The sequence below is a fragment of the Acomys russatus genome, chromosome 29 (genome assembly GCF_903995435.1).
Source record: "Acomys russatus chromosome 29, mAcoRus1.1, whole genome shotgun sequence".
Taxonomy (NCBI): Eukaryota; Metazoa; Chordata; class Mammalia; order Rodentia; family Muridae; genus Acomys; species Acomys russatus.
In genome coordinates this window covers 43,497,583-43,515,405 of record NC_067165.1, presented here as the reverse complement: position 1 = coordinate 43,515,405, position 17,823 = coordinate 43,497,583, and the positions used below count along the sequence as shown (strand labels likewise).

Sequence of the window (17,823 nt, the reverse complement as noted above, 5' to 3'; positions counted from 1 at the left end):
GATAACCTGAGCAATCTAGTATAATCTTTTTTCAAAGGATGAGAGAGGTGAGAGTAGTTACAAATGCTGCTCTACCTGCAGGACCCAAGTCCAGTTCCCAGAATCCACACTGCAGCTCACAACGTCCTATAATACAGCTCCAAGAGACCCAACGCCCTCTTCTGGCCTCGGAGGGCACCTACACATATGACCGGCATAACCACACATATACATAAATTAAAAAATAATAAATCTTCGCCGGGCGGCGGTGGCGCACGCCTTTAACCCCAGCACTCAGGAGTCAGAGGCAGGTGGATCCCTGTGAGTTCAAGGCCAGCCTGGTCTACAACGTGAATCTGGGACAGCCAAGGCCACACAGAGAAACCCTGTCTGGAAAATCCAAACAAAAACAACAACACAACAACAACAAAACTTTAGGCCTGGAGAGATGGCTCAGCGGTTAAGAGCACTGACTGCTCTTCCAGAGGTCCTGAGTTCAATTCCCAGCAACCACGTGGTGGCTCACAACCATCTATAATGAGATCTGGTGCCCTCTTCTGGCTTGCAGGCAGAATATTGTATGCATAATAAATAAATCTTTTTTTAAAAAATCTTTAAAAAGAAAAATAAGCCAGATGTGATGGCTCACGCCTTTAATCCCAGCACTCCAACAGCAAAACAAACAAACAAAAGCAAGTTCCAGGACAGGCAGGCTGTTACACACAGAGAGGAACCCTGTCCTGAACAAAGAAATAGGAAATAGGCAAGAGACTTTACTAGAAAACCCCCGAAGACAAACATGCCAACAAGCATGTGAAGAGATGTTCAACCTCAGAGTTATCAAAGGGATGCCAACCAAAACACAATGAGGCAACGCCTCCCACTCACGAGCAAGGGCTGCCCAGGGTGTGGAGACACTGACCCTCCTACACACTGGGAGATGCAATACAGCCAGGCTCTGTGGAAGCCACCCTGCATCCCTCACAGGTGGCCCTGGAACTGCCTGGTGATTCTGATTCTACACCCCAGGGAGCTGTTTCCACACAGGCCACCTCCATTAACACAAACATCAGGTGTCTGCTGTGCCCCTGGTTCTTGGGAGGACAGCCTGGGTCAAGAGCTTTTAGGGGATTTTATAATTGACCAAGTCATTGGTCAGGTGATTAACTCAAACCAAGAACCGCCCTTCAGAGTAGCATGTTGTGGGGTGGAGCCAAAGGTGCAAACCTTCCAGTCCTGCATGCAGTCTTTCAAGAGGCCAACACTCTCCCCACCCCCACCCCCCACCCATCCCTCACCCCACCCATCCCTCATCCTCCCCCACCCATCCCTCACCCCACCCCCACCCACCCCCACCCCTCACCCACCCCCTACCTTTACCCACCCCCCACCTCTCACCCCACCCCACCCCCACCCATCCCTCACCCCACCCCCACCCATCCCTCACCCTCACCCCACCCCCGCCCACCCCCATCCCCCACCCACTCCCACCTCCCAGACATTCCTGTCACTCCCTAGCTTCCACTGGTTTGAGGAGCTGGGAAAACAAAGGCCCTATCACCACTGGCAAAACTGAGGCAAGTACTGGTAACACATCTCCGTGAAGACACTAGGGGTGCCAGGTTGTGAACTCCAATGGACAAAGTGTGTGCGTGTGAATCCCAACCAAGTGTGGACAAAGCCTAGGGAAATCAAAGCCCGTTCACCCAGCCCAAACAGACCTGAGCAGAGGCTCACATGGCCCTCTCTGGTCACCTAGGACAGACCACTTGGGCACAGCTGCTGACTCATAGGATGTGGTCATCTCCAACCCCACCCAAAGGAATTCATGACTAGGAAGGGCCTAGCTCCCTACAGCCTGAAGTTGCCAAGCCTGGAGCCCAGGAGCCACCACTGGTCCCCAAACGACAGGTCTCAACTGATGACCACCCATGACAGGAGGCAGCTCACCCAGCCCCAGTCCCCACTGACTGCCCTGAGGATTCACCGAGCATCCTCCGCGTCTCACAGCCTGAGCCCCTGGGGCAGGTGAGAGGGGAGAGTCCCTGAGGGAGCGGAACACCCCACTCACCCTATCTTCCCATGGCGACCATGCAGTGTCCAGGCTTTTGGTGATCTGCTTTGGTTCTGACAGCCTCTCTGGAGCCCAGCATCGTTCCCTGAACCCCAAATATTCCTGGCCAGTCGCCAGGCTCCTGGAGGCTACCTGCCTCCCCACCTCCCAGAGGCGCAGAGTCCTTGCAAGCAGCCTGTCCACCAGCCAGCATCCAGCTTAGTGGAGGGGCCTCCTCAGGGCATCTTTCCACCACTGGTGAGGAGGCAAATGACAGCTGAGCAGGTAAGCTGGTAGGTCTGTTCCTATGTCCAGTGCTGCAAGCTCACGAGGAGACCTGAAGTCACTCAGACTTAGCTCTCCGAGGGAGGAAAGAGGGAGGAGAGACAGAGGCACCGCCTAACTGCAGAATTGAGAAGTCACCCTCTAAGACCCCCAACTCCAGGAACTTCAAGTGAGGCTCCACCCTGCTTGACTTATACCAAGTTAAGGCATAGGACCCACCTGGGCCAAAAAATCCTCAGCAAGACAGAGGTCCTGGCTCAGCATGAAGGCAGCAGAAATAAGTTTGGAAGGATGAAAAAGTGCTACAGTTGGGCAGGACCGCAGAGGAAAACCACAGGGCTGGCTGAAATCCACTTTCACATGCTGAAGAGGAAGGTTTGGGACTGGTATTTTCTGCTCTCATGGAAAGAGACAAAGGCCTAGATGAACCCTCACCCCACCCTGTAGCTCCTTAACAAAAAGTCAAGTCAGCTGCCTCCCCAGCCCTCCGGTTCCTTTCTGCTCCCAGCATTCTCCCACGCCAGGTTATCTTGCAGCAAGTCCCAATGGCATGGCTGGGCATCCATAAACATCTCAGCATCTTCTCTAAAACACAGGCTCCTGTAAAATCCACCACAGGCCAGGCACTGTAGCACCACAGTGACATTTGTCATGAAATTTCAGGATAGCCTGGGCAACACAGTGATGTCTCACACACAGGGTCTTACTGTGTCACCCTGGCTCACCTGAAACTATGTAAACCAGGCTGGCCTTGAACTCACAGAAATGCCCCAGGCTGCCTCTGCCTCCCAAGTGCTGGAATTTGAGCCATCACTACCAGGCCTGGCTTCCCGTTTTTAAATAAAAGCATCAAGTGCCTGTCCATGCCCTAAATCACATCCAAAGCCTGCAAGATCTGCATTGCTAAACTGCACTTGCATGTGCTGAAATCCTGAAGGCTCGCTGACTGGAGAGATAAGGCAGCAGGATGTGCAGGGAAGCGCAGCACCACCCACGCGAGGTCCTATGCTAAGTAAGATGCCCTCCCCAGGCGACCGCAGTGAGAGGAAGCCGCTGGTTGCCAGGTGCCTGTCAACGAGGACAGAAATAACTGCCCGTCAGCATTAGCTGGAGACACTGTGTCACAGTCAGGGGCTCCCCACACAGGCACAGACATCTATTACAATGCAATGAACTGTGCACGCTTGTAATCTCGGGATTTGGGAGGTGCAAGCAGGAGAATAAGGAGTTCAAGACCATCCTCTACCACACGGCAAATCTGAACGAGCCTGGGCTCCCTGAGACTCTGCCTCAAAACCAACCAACCAACAAACAAACAAACAGAACAAGCCAGGCACAGTGACACACACCTGTAATCCCAGCACTTGGGGAGGCAGACGCAGGCGTATCTCTACGAGTTCAAGGCCAGCCTGGTCTACAAAGTACAGGACAGCCAAGGTTACTCATGCCTTGGCTGAGTTAAAAAATAATATTTTTTAACACCAAATGGCAATGTAATAACAACTGAGAAGGCAGGGGAGGTGGGTCAGTGGTTAGGCACACTTGGTCTTACAGAGGGCCTGGATCCAACTACTAGAACCCACATGGCAGCTCACAACCATCCAGAACTCCTGTCCCAAAGGGTCTGCTGCCCGCATCTGGCCTCCACATGCCCTGCACATACATGGTGCACAGGCATACATGCAGAAAAAACAAAAACAAACAAAACAAAAAAACACCTGTCCACAAAATAAAAATAAATCCTTTTTAGCTGGGTGTGGTGGTGCACACCTCGGGAGGCAGAGGCAGGTGGATCCATGTGAGTTCAAGGCCAGCCTGCTCTACAAAGTGAGTCCAGGACAGTCAAGGTTATACAGAAAAACCCTGTCTGGAAAAACATCATCATCATCATCATAATTTTTGTGTGGAAAAATACATAAATAAATGACAAGCAGCCAGCTGTGACTCAGTGGTGGTATTGACCCTGGGCTCTCTCCTTGGGTCAGGGTGGGGCATTCTGAGGGGAGAAAGCAGCAATTCTCCTTTTCCCCTCCACATATGTATTAATGAGAAGACCAAGGCTTACCACTGCCTGTCTATCGCGAGCTAGTGGACGTAGGAGGACAGCTTACAAGAGCGGGTTCCTGCCTTCCACCATGTCAATTCCAAGGACCAAACTCAGATGGAGCATCAACTTTAGCAAGCAAGCACCTTCACTGGCTGAGCCATCTCACTGGTTTCTACCCAGCATTGACAACATCAATTACCAGACTTTTTTTAAAAAGGAGAAGATCTCATCATACAATCCGATTGGCCAGGAATAACAGGTGTGCATCACCTCACACTAAGATTTTTTTCTTTCAGGGAACTGGAGAGATGGCTCAGAGGTTAAGAGATGGGCGCTCTTCTGAAGGTCCCGCGTTCAATTCCCAGCAACTGCATGGGGGCTCGCAACCGTCCGTTGCCATCTTTTGGTGTGGAAGCAGAACACTGTGTATATAATTAGTTCAATTTCATGTGTGGATGTGGGGAGAGGCACGTGCATGAGAGTGCAGGCGCCTGAGGAGGCCCCAGGCATTGGCTCTTCTCAAGGTGGAACTACAGATGGTGGGAGCGGGCTGGCATGAGTGCTGGGATTAAACTAGAGTCCTGGGGAAGAGCAGCAAGCACTCTTTTTTCCCCCAAGACAGCTTTCTCTGTGTAGCCTTGCTGTCCTGGACTCGCTTTGTAGACCAGGCTGGCCTCCAACTCAGAGACCCAAGTGCTACGATTTAAGGCACTCTCCACCACGCCTCGCCTACAGCAAGCACTCTTAATCACTAAGATTTCTCTGTGTCTGTGTCTGTCTGTCTCTCTCTCTCTCTCTCTAGTCTCACTGGTGCTCAAAGGCTGGCCTTGAACTCAGTCCTCCTGCCCTCATCCTCAATGGAAGAAATGGCTGTATCTATGGGGTTAAAGACTGCCCAGATTTCAAGGAACTAACCAAACATTTTTTTTCCATAAATTCTTTAAACTCCGTATTCTGTTGACTCTACTGAAATGTGATGTCAGGCATTGAGGTCTGCAATGGTGACCAGCCTCCTGCCGCCATTCAGATACAGGTAGGGGTGGGCAGGACTACATAGGAACACCCTTCTGAGGAAGCCTCCAAGAGTGAAAAACAGCACCACGATGGGAGGTCCAGGCACTTGTGGGGTCAGCCCCTGACCACACTTGGACAGGCCAACCCTCACTCCACATGTGGGTCCTTCAGGAAAAGGCACCTTCTGGCCTGAATGATACCAGGGAGCTGGCTGGTGGCAGTGGTGAAGTCCAGAGTGACTGACGACACCAAGCTACTTAACAGGCTGTACAACAGGATAATGGTGGATGCAGACATCCTCCTCCACAGGCTCACTGGGCTACAGAGAGAGCATCTTCAACAGGGTCTGCACATCCTCCCAGGTACAGAGGCAGCACTGTGGGGGGCTTTTGTTGTTGTTTTTCGTTTGAGGTTTTTTTGAGACAGGTTTTCTCTGTGTAGCCTTGGCTGTCCTGGACTTGCTTTGTAGACCAGGTTGGCCTCGAAATCAGTGATCTGCCTGCCTCTGCCTCTCGAGTGCTGGGATTAAAGGCATGCACCACCACACCCGGCAAGCACTGTGTTTTATGGAATGTTCCGGAACAGTTCTATGTTCTTGATTTTGTTTTGTTTTGTTTTGTTGGTTTTTCAAGACAAGGTCTCTCTGTGTGGCCTTGGCTGTCCTGGGCTCGCTTTGTAGACCAGGCTGGCCTCAAACTCACAGCAATCTGCCTGCCTCTGCCTCCCCAGTGCTGAGATTAAAGGTGTGTGCCGCCATGACCAGTAGAGTCTATGTTCTTCTTAATTCCACTTTCAAGCCAAAGACCAAGCTAACGCTGAGTGGAGTCCTACAGGTGTAGGTATTCACAGTCCTTGGAGCAAAGCATCCCACCCCCAGGGAAACACCTGGCAGGCCAGTGTCTGAGGGCAGGACAAGCAGAGGGAGACACTCCATAGATGTCACACCTTCAACCCCAAACAGGGTCCAGAGCCAAGAAATCCCAGCACCCAGTTACTACTCATAAGGCTGGGGCAGGATGCCAAGGGCAAGGCTAGCACGGCTACAAAGTCAAACAGTCTCAAAAAGAAAAAAACAACCAGCACTCAGGAGGCAGAGGCAGGCAGATCTCTGTGAGTTCCAGGCCAGCCTGGCCTACAAAGGGAGTCCAGGACAGCCAGGGCTACACAAAGGAGCCTTGTCTCAAAAAACCAACCAATCAGTCAATCAATAACAAGGGCTAAAGGGAAGGGTCAGCAATTAAGCTTGTGGCTTTTCAGAGTTCTGTCTCAGCACCTCTGTGGGGTACTCTCTCCAACTCTCTCTCTCTCTCTCTCTCTCTCTCTCTCTCTCTCTCTCTCTCTCTCTCTCTCTCACACACACACACACACACACACACACACACACACACACGTGAACAATAAATAGTATAAAAAACATCATCAGGCAGGTAGTGTGGCGCACACCTTTAATCCCAGCAATAGGGAGGAAGAGGCAGGTGGATCTCTGAGTTCGAGGCCAGCCTGGTCTACAGAGCAAGTTCCAGGACAGCCATGGCTATATACAGAAACCTTGTCTCAAAAAAAAAAAAAAACAAAACAAAACAAAACCAACCAAATAAACAAAACACTAATAGAGGGCTGGAGAGAGGGCTCAGTGGTTAAGAACACCGACTACCCTTCCAAAAGTTCTAAGTTCAGCCACACTGTGGCTCACAACCATCTATAACGAGGTCTGGTGTCCTCTGGCATGCAGGCTTACTTGCAGGCAAAACACTGTATCCATAATAAATAAATATGTCAGAAATAGGTAAGTGTAAAAGATAAATAAAATGGAGAGTAATTGAGAAAGACAATATGGACATCTTGCTTCCACATACATATGTATATATGTACATAACACACACACACACACACACACACACACACACACACACACACACGTAAGGTTCCAAGCCTGCGGGCCTTCTAGGCCATCTTGCATCAAGGCACTACACCAGCACATTGCCTGAAAGTTGACTGTTTGTGATGGATCAAAGGATAGGAGATGACAATTATCCACAGTGGCCTAGATGCCCAAAGATCTGGGGTTTGTTTGTTTGTTTGTTTGTTTTGTCGAGACAGGGTTTCTGTGTGTAGACCTGACTGTCCTGGACTCAACTTTGTAGACCAGGATGGCCTGGGACTCACATCAATCCGACTGCCTCTGCCTCCCAAGTGCTGGGATTAAAGGCGTGCGCCACCACGCCTGGCAAAGATCTGGTTTTTAAAGGGTTTGCTTTGTAAGCCAATGTTTACAGAAGCAGAAATGGGACAAAGGTATCAGGCCACAGCGACCCTAAAATAGGCTGGCATTATTCTACCTACAGATCACAGATAAGAAAATCAGGGCCAGTGAGATTATGCTGTGATGTTACGGCTATGACCTAAGGCACACATTGACCTGCAGAGACCTAGGACTGGAGCCCAGGCTGCCGCCTGCTGGACTGGTGTCCCACTTTCCACATAGAGAACACCCACTGACTGCCAGCTCTGGTTACACTCTCTTCTCTCTTTCTTTCTTTCTTTCTTTTTTTGTTTTTTGAGACAGGGTTTCTCTGTGTAGCCTTGACTGTCCTGGACTCACTCTGTAGACCAGGCTGGCCTCGAACTCAAAAGTGATCGGCCTCCCTCTGCCTCCCAAGTGCTGGGATTAAAGGCGTGCGCCATCATCCCCAGCTCAACTCTTTGTTTTTTGTTTTCTTTTAGTTTTTCGAGACAGGGTTTTTCTGTGTAGCCTTGGGGGTCCTAGACTCACTTTATAGACCATACTGGCCTCAAATCACAGCGATCCGCCTGCCTCTGCCTCCTGAGTGCTGGGATTAAAGGTGTGCACCACTACCACCTGGTTTATTTGGTTTTTTAAGACAGGGTTTCTCTGTGTAGCCATGGCTGTGCTGGAATTCTGAAGATCAGGCTGGCCTTGTACTCTGAGATCTGCCTGCCTCTGTCTCCTGAGTGCTGGGATTAAAGGCGCGTATCACCACACCCAGCTCAACTCTTATTCAATGCTCAGACCCATAAGAAAACAGAGACAATGGAATGTTAAGCAGTGGGCTTCCAGGCACTCAGTTACCAAGGCAGAGGCCACATCCATCCCGGGCCTCTAACCGCACCCTCCCCACACCATGTGCATGCAGTGCACACGTACACATGCCACGGTGTGAGTACAGAAGTGAGGCGACCGCCTCAGGTGTCAGTCCTCCCATCGCACCTGTTCACCGCAGCATCTGTCAGGCTAGCTGGCCCGTGAGCGTCCAGGAACTTTCTTGTCTGCACTCTGGGAGCACCGGGCTTACAGACACACGCTCCCTTGTCTGGTTTTATATGGATCCTCATTGCAAGCACCTTAGGCACGGAGCCATCTCCCTGACCCCAACACCTGTCTCAAGCTTCCTTCCTTCACCAGCTTTGAACTGGGAGCAGATGATCTCTCTAACAGTCTAGGATGATGGGTGCATCACCCGGTAGGACTGTGTCTTTCCTAAAATAAGGACTAAAACGCCGGGTGTGGTGGCAGAGGCAGATGGATCTCTGTGAGTTCCAGGCTAGCCCGCGTCTACAGACATCCAGGGCTGTTACACAGAAAAGCCTGTCTTGAAAAATAATTTTTAAAAAAGACTAAACTTTCCACTGCTCAGTGTCCTTCCCAGCGCTGGGCTCCTTGGAGGTGTCCGGTGAAGTCCTGTTAAATTCATGGCTTAGATGCCAGGCCACAAGTCTCCTCTTTCACTGTGTTGGCTTAGATATCCTTAAAGGGCTCCCCACACTGCTGAGTCTACTCTCCAGCATCCTGGGGTTTCACAGAGACCACTTCACAGCCCCACCTCCCGTGCAGCCACGGTCTGCACCTGAGACATCTTAGCCAGGCCTCCTGGCCGTGCACCCCGCCCTGTCACTTAGGAAAAGCAGGCAGTTGGTACTCTGACAGCTAGAGGCAGCCCTGTAGAGTGCAACAGAAAAGCCACACGCAAAACATTTGTGAACAGCATCCAAAGCTGCAGAAAAACCCACTCCCTGTCAGAAGCTAGCCGGAAAAAGACAGTCTGGGAAGAAGAGTCTGTTGATATTAGCAGCCTGACCACAGACATCTAAATAGGCACTGACTCTGAAGCTCCTGGGGCTCCAGTCTACTGAGTTCCTCAAATCCCTCCTCCACACAGCAGGGGTATGAAGGACGCAGCCATCCTTCCTCCCAGGAAAGTCTAGGTGAGACAGGAGCAATGAGATCCAAGACCCTCACACCAATAAACAGCATGCCTCAAGACCCCTTTCTCTCCAGGGAGTTCAAGTCCAAAGGCCAGGGCAACCACACAGCCAGTAAGGAATGACGTTCCCCAAAACATAGCCTCTCGCCAGGAAGTCAGAACTGACCTTGAAGTCAGGAGAGCAAAGGGTTCCGCTTTAGCCAGCATCCTCCTCCTCAGGAAAGGACCCTGCCTCTGCGGGCTATGGCTTGGACACAAGGTCAGTGGATGGCCGACCTCCAAACTGAAGAACCCACCCGAAAAACACTCTCACTCTTGGCAGTCTGTCAGACATGCCAAGCAATCTGCAGGCCCGGTGCCCCGGTTCTCCTGCTCTGTACTGAGCTGGTGCACGCTTCCACTTCTGTGAACGAAACCGCAGGGTAACCTTGAGGCTGCTCTCCCAGCCGTCTCGGGGGAAATGAGCTTGCTCATCCGTTCCAGCTTCCTCTGGGGACCTACATCTAAGCAGCACCCCACAATGGAGCAAGGCTGGGGAGAACAATCCTTCACCCCTATTGTGTGAGATGACCCACTCACTCCCTTTCCTGGGGGGCGGGGGGGCAAATACACCTTTGAATGGATGAGTTCTTCCTTCTAACCCCTGCTCTCCTCACAACTGAGGCGGGGCTCTGACGGAACTATAGGTCTAGGCCTGTTGTCACAGAGGCTCGCACTGCTCTGAGCATCTCCCCCACCAGCCTCCTGAGCCCGAGTTGTTCTTTCCGAAGCCGGCAGAAGGTTGGGCTCAGACTGTAAGGCGCCGAACCCCGGGTAAGGCAAGCCCTGTAGGGCGTACAAGAAGACAGCGGACAGACTCTTTGCCGGGCGGCGCCCAGTCCCACACCGAGTCTCCTCAGGATTGCGGCCACCGCCCTTGGGATGAAGCCAGAGGCCGGTGGGAGGAGCCGGCGAGGCGGCCGGGTTCTGCAGCATGGCGAGCAGCATCCCTGAGGAGGGCGCACGGGGCGTCCAGGTTGGGTCCAGGGCGCGGTCCGGGGATAGAGTCCTGGGTCTGGGTCCAGGGAGGGGATCCAGGGCGGGTCAGAGCGGGCATCCCGGCTGCCTGGAGCCGGGCAGAGCCGGCCAGGATGAGGGGCGGCATCCTGGCCAGCCTAATACTAGCATCGCCTTCAGCGGGCTCGGGCGAGAGCGAGCGGGAAAGGGCCAGCTTGGCAGGCCTCCGTCTCACCTGCAGATCTGGATGGCGGACGGTATGTCGGCGGTGGGGCCTGACATCTTGGCTGCGACGGCAGGCAACGGCGGGAGATGAGAACAGGTGTCCAGCAGGCCCGGCGCTGAATGAATGAGCCTGGGAGGCGCCATGGAGGGGGAGGGGGAGGGCGTGGCCAAGGCGCCGGAGAGGCGGGGCCTTCGAGGAGGCGGCGAATCGCGTGCGGCCGCCCCTCCTTGGCCCCGCCCTCGCGCGGGCCCCTCCCCCCTCCCCGGCCCAGAGGCCTCCACGGCGGCAGGCGCCGGCGGAGGAGGCGAGCGCCGTCGGTGGCGGGGGCGGCCGTGGGACTCCACTTCCAGAAGGTTCGGTGGCGGTTGGGCGGCGTGTGCGCGCGCGCGCGCGTACACACACAGCATGCGCCGGCGCGGATGCAGGCGAGCGGCCCGCGGCGGACACCGCGCAGGCTGGAGGCCGAGCCGCGGAGCGTCCCCCGGAGCGCGTGCGTGGCCTCGGCGGCGGCCGGGAATCTGTGGGGCGTTCCCGTGCGCCCGCGCGGCGATTCGCTACCCGCCGGAGCCGGCCACCCCGTGAGGTCACCGGGGGAGGCCCGACCGGGACGGGCACGGTGCCCGCGAGCCGCGCACCGCCGACCCCTGTGCCCGGCCGGGGCCTCCGCTTAGGCCTTGGCCCTAACCCGGGCCTGCAGAGCGGTGCTGCTGTGTACGGACGCCCAGAGCCGCCGACCGGGGGCCCCTGACCCCTGTTGCCCACAGACCCCCCCACCCCGAGGGCCACCTCCGCCCACACAGGGAGTCCCGGGCGCAGGCTGCGTGCACCTGCTGCCATTTTCATTTGCAGGCCGCAGAAATCACCAAGGAAGGGACATGTGGCCACCCCTACCCACTGTCACTGCAGAGAGCTTCTGCAACCCGTGCCCGGCTTACCAAGAAAATGAACCCATTAACAGAACTTCGACCCATTTTCGCTAAAGCCGTGAAAGAGCTTGCCACCCTGCATTACCAGTTGCCAGCTGCAGATGGAGCTTAGAGATACAGGCCTCGCCTGGCAGGCACATGTGCTACACACACCAGCCTTCTCCAGAGGTTTCACAATTATTGTTCAAAGAATTAAGTTTTTAGGTCTCGGAGTAGGGCGTTAGTGGCAGTGACTTCCACCCTATGTTGTCCTCGCAGCGTTTCAGTATAAATCGAGCAAGCCTCCAGGGTTTATGTCCTGTTTAGACATCCGCACCGTCCTCTTACAGCAGTGGTTCTCAACCTATAGGATGCAACCCCCTTTGAGATCGAGTGACCCTTTCACAGGGCTCACCGTTAGAAAACACAGATATGCGCGGTGTGTGGCCCACGTCTTTAATCCCAGCACTTGAGAGGCAGAGGCAGGCGGATCTCTTGTGAGTTACAGGCCAGCGTGGTCTACAAACCAAGTCCAAGATAGCACAGAGAAACCCTGTCTCGAAAAATTAAGAAAAAGCAAAACAAAACACATACCACAACTCATAAAAATAACAAAATTACAGTTATGAAGTACCAACAAAAATAATTTTTATAGTTGGGGTCACCACAAGGTGAACTATTTTTTTGTTTTGTTTTTGTTTCCACACAAGGTTTCTCTGTGTAGCCTTGGCTGTCCTGGACTTTGTAAACCAGGCTGGCCTCGAACTCACAGAGATCCACCTGCCTCTGCTGCTATTAAGGGTCCCTCTATTAGGAAGATTGAGAACCACTGACTTACAAGGTCCAGCTCTGAGAGGAAGCTGTAGCTAGGCAAATAACTTATTTTACTAACAGTCTGGTAACACCCCCCCAAGCCTCTGTAAGCATTGAGTGACCTCATGAACATACAAGGTCTGGCAGGACACTACAATAGGACTTTCTGACTGGAGAGACGGCTCAGCACTTAACTGTTGATCCTGTCAAGGACCTGGGTTCGGTTCCTACCACCCACACAGTGGGACCCAAATGCCTCTTCCGGTCTTTCCAGGGTCTTGCACACACAGAATACACATTCACTCGCACAAACTTTAGAGATAAAATGTTAATACAGTCGGGGTTATGTGCATAGACAGTACAAAACGGCGTTGCAATGCCATGTATATATGGTTCTAAGACAAAGTGCTAACCTGTGGTAGGAAAACTAGGATTGTCAGGGGGAAGAGCAGACTTGAAAGAGCTGCGAGGAAGTCTCTGCAGAGATGGGGATGGTCTGGGATTTCCTAGGGTGTATTAGTAAAGGCTCCAGAGAGTCACAGGACTTATGAATTGAACCCCTCTGAATATAGAAAGGTGGGTTATTAGAATGTTTTACAGGCTGTGGTCCAGCTAATCCAACAGTGGCTGCCTATGAATAGAAGGTCCAAGAATCCAGGAGCTGTTCAGTTCACAAGGCTGGCTCTCTCAGCTGGTCTTCAGTGTGCGCCGGAATGCCCTTTTCAAAGTTCCCAGCCGCCAAGAGGCACCAGGAGGCTGCTCACAACTGTCCTAACTCCAGCTCCAGAGGATCCGGTGTCCTGCTCCTAGGATTTGTTTTTTGTTTTGTTTTTTTGTGTAGCCTTGGCTGTCCTGGACTTGCTTTGTACACCAGGCTGGCCTAAAACTCAGATCCGCCTACCTCTGCCTCCCGAGTGCAGGAATTAAAGGTGTGTGCGCCACCACGCCCGGCCTCCTCCTAGGCTTTTTATGCACTGCACTCCCATTGTGCTTGCTTACGTGTCATACCCTTACACTTAAGAGAATAGCTGGGTGTCTGTTATTATTAGGAGGGAAAAAGACAATGCCTGCAAAGCCAGGTGTGGTAGTGCGTGCCTATAATCCCAGCACTCAGGAGGTAGAGGCAGGCGGATCACTGTGAGTTCGAGGCCAGCCTGGTCTACAAAGTTAATCCAGGACAGCCAGGGCTACACAGAGAAACCCTGTCTTGAAAAAAAGAAAACACTTAAGATAATAGTTTGCAAAGGGATTTGCTGGGTTATCTCCCGTAATGGGGTTTCCCTCAATGCCTGTCTCCGGCAAGAACCTGATACCTGCTCAGTCCAAGAGACTGGGTGCCTCAGAGGTCCCACTCCAAAACTGCTAGTCTTTGATCCAAATTGGAACCTGTAGTCCCTGGAGGGCGGCAACAGCAGATGCCCTCCTCCCGCAGGAAGGAGTGAGGATGGGCAGGCAACACTGGACCGCCTGGGCTGCCTGTTAGAATGCCCTCGGCTCATAGGTGTGTCTCCTACTGTGATTCTGACTTCCATCAAGTGGATAGTTAAAATCAACACATGTTTAACACATAAAAGTGGAGGTGTGTGTGTGTGTGTGTGAGGGGGGAGGGAGCTCAAACCCACATTATCAAGTATATGTCAGACAAGCTCTCTACCACTAAACTGTACTTGTAGCTAATAAATAAATCATTGTAGGTTAAAGATTTTGTGTAAGTTTGAACTCATAGCCAGGTGGTGGTGGCACACGCCTTTATCCCAGCATTTGGGAGGCAGAGGCAGGTAGATCTCTGTGAGTTTGTTTTGTTGTTGTTGTTGTTGTTGTTGTTGTTTGAGACAGGGTTTCTCTGGGTAGCCTTGGCCATCCTGGACTCACTTTGTAGACCAGGCTGGCCTCGAACTCATAGCGATCCGCCTGCCTCTGCCTCCCGAGAGCTGGGATTGAAGGTGTGCGCCACCACGCCCGGCTGATCTCTGTGAGTTTGAGGCAATTTGGTTGCAGTTTTTCTTCTCCCTCGTTTGTTTTGGAATATCCTGTCTTTGGTTTTGTTCTTCTGACCTACTGTCATACCAAGAACTTTTCAAACACAACTGTGTTGCTAGGAGACGCCTTAACTTGGGACTGAAGCCAAGGGTCATTCAGGCGGTTTTACCACCAAGTTCTGTCCCACTTGTTAATAAAAACATGGCTAAGGATTAATCATAGTTTATAGTATAACTTACAAATAAAGTGTTTGAGAAAGCTCCAGTGACAGAAGAGCTAAGAAAAAAACAAACTGTCCTGACTCACAGATGTTTGGCACAATGAGAGAACACTGACCTCTGATAAAGAGGCCACACGCACTGACACCAATCTAATGACTAGTGAATCATTGTTCAACACTGATGACATCATTACTCTGCATCCTGCATTTTGAATTGTATGAAAAAAAAATGTAACCATGAAAAACACCTCCCACCTCCCCCCACCCCTGCCCCCGTTTCAAAAATGTATAAAAACCTAGCTTGCTTGTCTGCAAAATACACTCAGGTTCAAACATTGCCTCTGGATTTGTCTCTGTTTGTCACTCGCCTATCTTTGCCTGCTGAGGCTTCGAGAGAGCGTGTCCTCAGTGTCAGGGGATGCAGGCTACCCAGGTGGCTTATCTGCCATCTTCAGTGTAGGTTTGTTTTTCCGCTCTCATCAGAGCAGTTATAGTTTGGGACAAGGAGGAAGCGAGCACACTCGGGGCTACACATTTGTTGAACCGGCACTCTCACACCTGTTTGAAGTTTGAAGTGGTCCATCTGAGATCAAAGTTCCAACTGTCAGACAGCTGGAAAGCACGTCTCTTCACCTCCATTCTCTCAAGTTCAACTTCTGTGGAACCATCACAAAGGGCTTCCTGGGCACACCAGGCTGGGATCTGTGCAGCTTCTATGACGTCTGTTTATTTTGTCCTCAGATCACTCATTCACTTGAGAATCTGCTGAGAGTCTTGAGGCTGGGACAAAGAGCTGGCCAGCACCACTTCAGCCTTCCAGAGATTCGGTCTTTAGTCTAACAGTGGAGAGCACACTAGTTCATGCCAGGGCAGAGGCCTCACAAGGCTGAGGGCAGGGCTCCAGACTGAACTTTAAGAGTACAAGTGACTGGGGCAGATGGACCCTGCAAAGCCTCCTCCTGTGCCTTTCCTATTTGGAGATAATGAATGTTTCAAGGTGAGCCCTCCTGAGCCAGGTGTGGTGGCACACACCTTTAATCCCAGCACTTGGAAGGCAGGCCGATCTCTGTGAGTTCGAGGCCAGCCTGGTCTACAAAATGAGTCCAGGATAGCCAAGGCTACACAGAGAAACCCTGTCTGGGGGGGGGGGAATGCCTCCTGTCCACAGGATAAGCTCCCACCTCCACCCACAGTGTGCTGCCAGAAGGAGGAAATCTATATAAAGGACAAAGGACTCCCCACACTCCCTGCTGCTGGGAGGGAGGATCCCAACCTCATGTCACCCAGTTCCTAACCTAACCTTGAGAGTCACATCCTCTGTCCCAAGCATAAACCTCTCTGAGAAGCTTGAGAGAGAGAGAAAGAGGGAGAGGGAGAGGGAGAGGAAACTGACTGTCCTCCCAGAGGACCTGGGTCCGGTTCCCAGCGCCCACAGGAAGCTCATGACCATCTGTAACTCCGGTTCCAAGGGATCTGACACCCTCTTCTGACCTCTCTAGGTTTCATGCGTGTTACATATACATAGATGCAGACAAAACATCCATACACATAAAATACAATAGAAACGACCTCTTAGATTCTAATTGGGTTCAGCTTTAACTCTGGAGTTATAGCCATGCCTGGTGCCTGAGAACTGAGCGTTAGTGAAGAGAGCTTCAAAGTCTTTTTTCCCTTGAGAGTCCGGAAGCAACAGGGCTCCGGGTTTGTGGCCCTGTGGCGCCACCTAGAGGCATAGTAAATTTCTACATCATCTGGCAACACACTGAGTCCAAATCCAACCTGCAGATCTGTGGCAAGCATTACAAAAAAGACTTCTGCAGGGCTGTAGAGATGGCTCCGGGGTTGCTCTTGCAGAGGACCCAGTTCGATTCTCAGCACCCCACCTCTAACTTTAGGTCCAGGGGATCTGATACTCCTTTCTGGCCCTTCAGGGCACTGCACGCAAGTGGAGCTATATATGCAGGCAAAACATGGACTGATATATGCAGGCAAAACACTCCTACACTTTTTAAAAGAAATGAACAGTGACTGAGGAGTGAGACTGGCTTCTGGCCTGAACCCACAGAAGGAGAGAAACAGACGGACAGAGGGAAGCAGGGTCTGGGGGAGACTGAATAGGTGAAGTGCTTGGTTTGCACTCACACATGCGCACACCTGTATATTTTCATGCTCACACACAGGCATTTCTATATACACATCATTATAAAAGAAAATAAGGGGCTGGAGAGATGGCTCAGTGGTTAAGAGCACCGCCTGCTCTTCCAGAGGTCCTGAGTTCAATTCCCAGCAACCACATGGTGGCTCATAACCATCTGTAATGTGATATGGTGCCCTCTTCTGGCTTGCAGGAGCACTGTATACGTAATAATAAATAAATAAATAAATCTTTTTTAAAAAAAGAAAATAAGCAAGCCAGGTGTGGTGGCGCACGCCTTTAATCCCAGCACTTGGAAGGCAGAGGCAGGCAGATCTCTGTGTGTTTGAAGTCAGCCTGGACTACAAAGTGAGTCCAGGACAGCCAGGGCTACACAGAGAAACCCTGTCTCGAAAGAAGGAGGAGGAGGAGGAGGAAGAAGAGGAAGAGGAAGAAGAAGAAGAAAAAGAAGAAGAGAAGAAGAAGAAGAAGACGAAGAAGAAGAAGAAGAAGAAGAGAAGAGAAGAAGAAGAAGAAGAAGAAGAAGAAGAAGAAGAAGAAGAAGAAGAAGAAAATAAGCTGCCAGGCGTGCTAGCACAAATCTTGAACCCCAGCACTTGAGAGGCAGAGGCAGGTGGATCGCTGTGAGTTCCAGGACAGCCTGGTCTACAGAGAGAGTTCCAGGACAGGCAAGGCTACACAGAAAAACCCTGTCTCAAAAAACAAACAAACAAACAAAAAAAAAAACAAAAAAAAAAAAAAAAAACAAAAAAGAAAGAAAGAAAAATGAAAATAAGAGCCTGGGTTGTTTTTTGTTTTTGTTTTTGTTTTTTTTTTTGGAAGGATGGGTTTTATATATTTGTTTTATTATTGTTATTGTTATTATCATCATCATTATTATTTTGTTTTTTAGGCAGGGTTTCTCTGTGTAGCCGTGGCTGTCCTAAA

General features: G+C 51.6%; 1 protein-coding gene across 3 annotated transcripts in view; it reads right to left on the bottom strand.

Annotated features, from left to right (window-relative positions):
* Acot7 (acyl-CoA thioesterase 7) overlaps positions 1 to 11,038 on the bottom strand; it is an 88,434-nt gene extending 77,396 nt beyond the window's left edge. For 2 of the 3 annotated variants that reach the window (XM_051171283.1, XM_051171284.1), the window contains exon 1: positions 10,833 to 11,038. In XM_051171283.1, the coding sequence (XP_051027240.1) occupies positions 10,833 to 10,966 (134 nt within the window). In that variant the 5' untranslated portion in view covers positions 10,967 to 11,038. Of the gene's footprint in view, positions 1 to 9,767; positions 10,099 to 10,832 lie in introns of those variants that run through there. The other variant, XM_051171285.1, reaches the window with a different exon arrangement.
* Between the last annotated feature and the right edge of the window lie 6,785 nt (positions 11,039 to 17,823).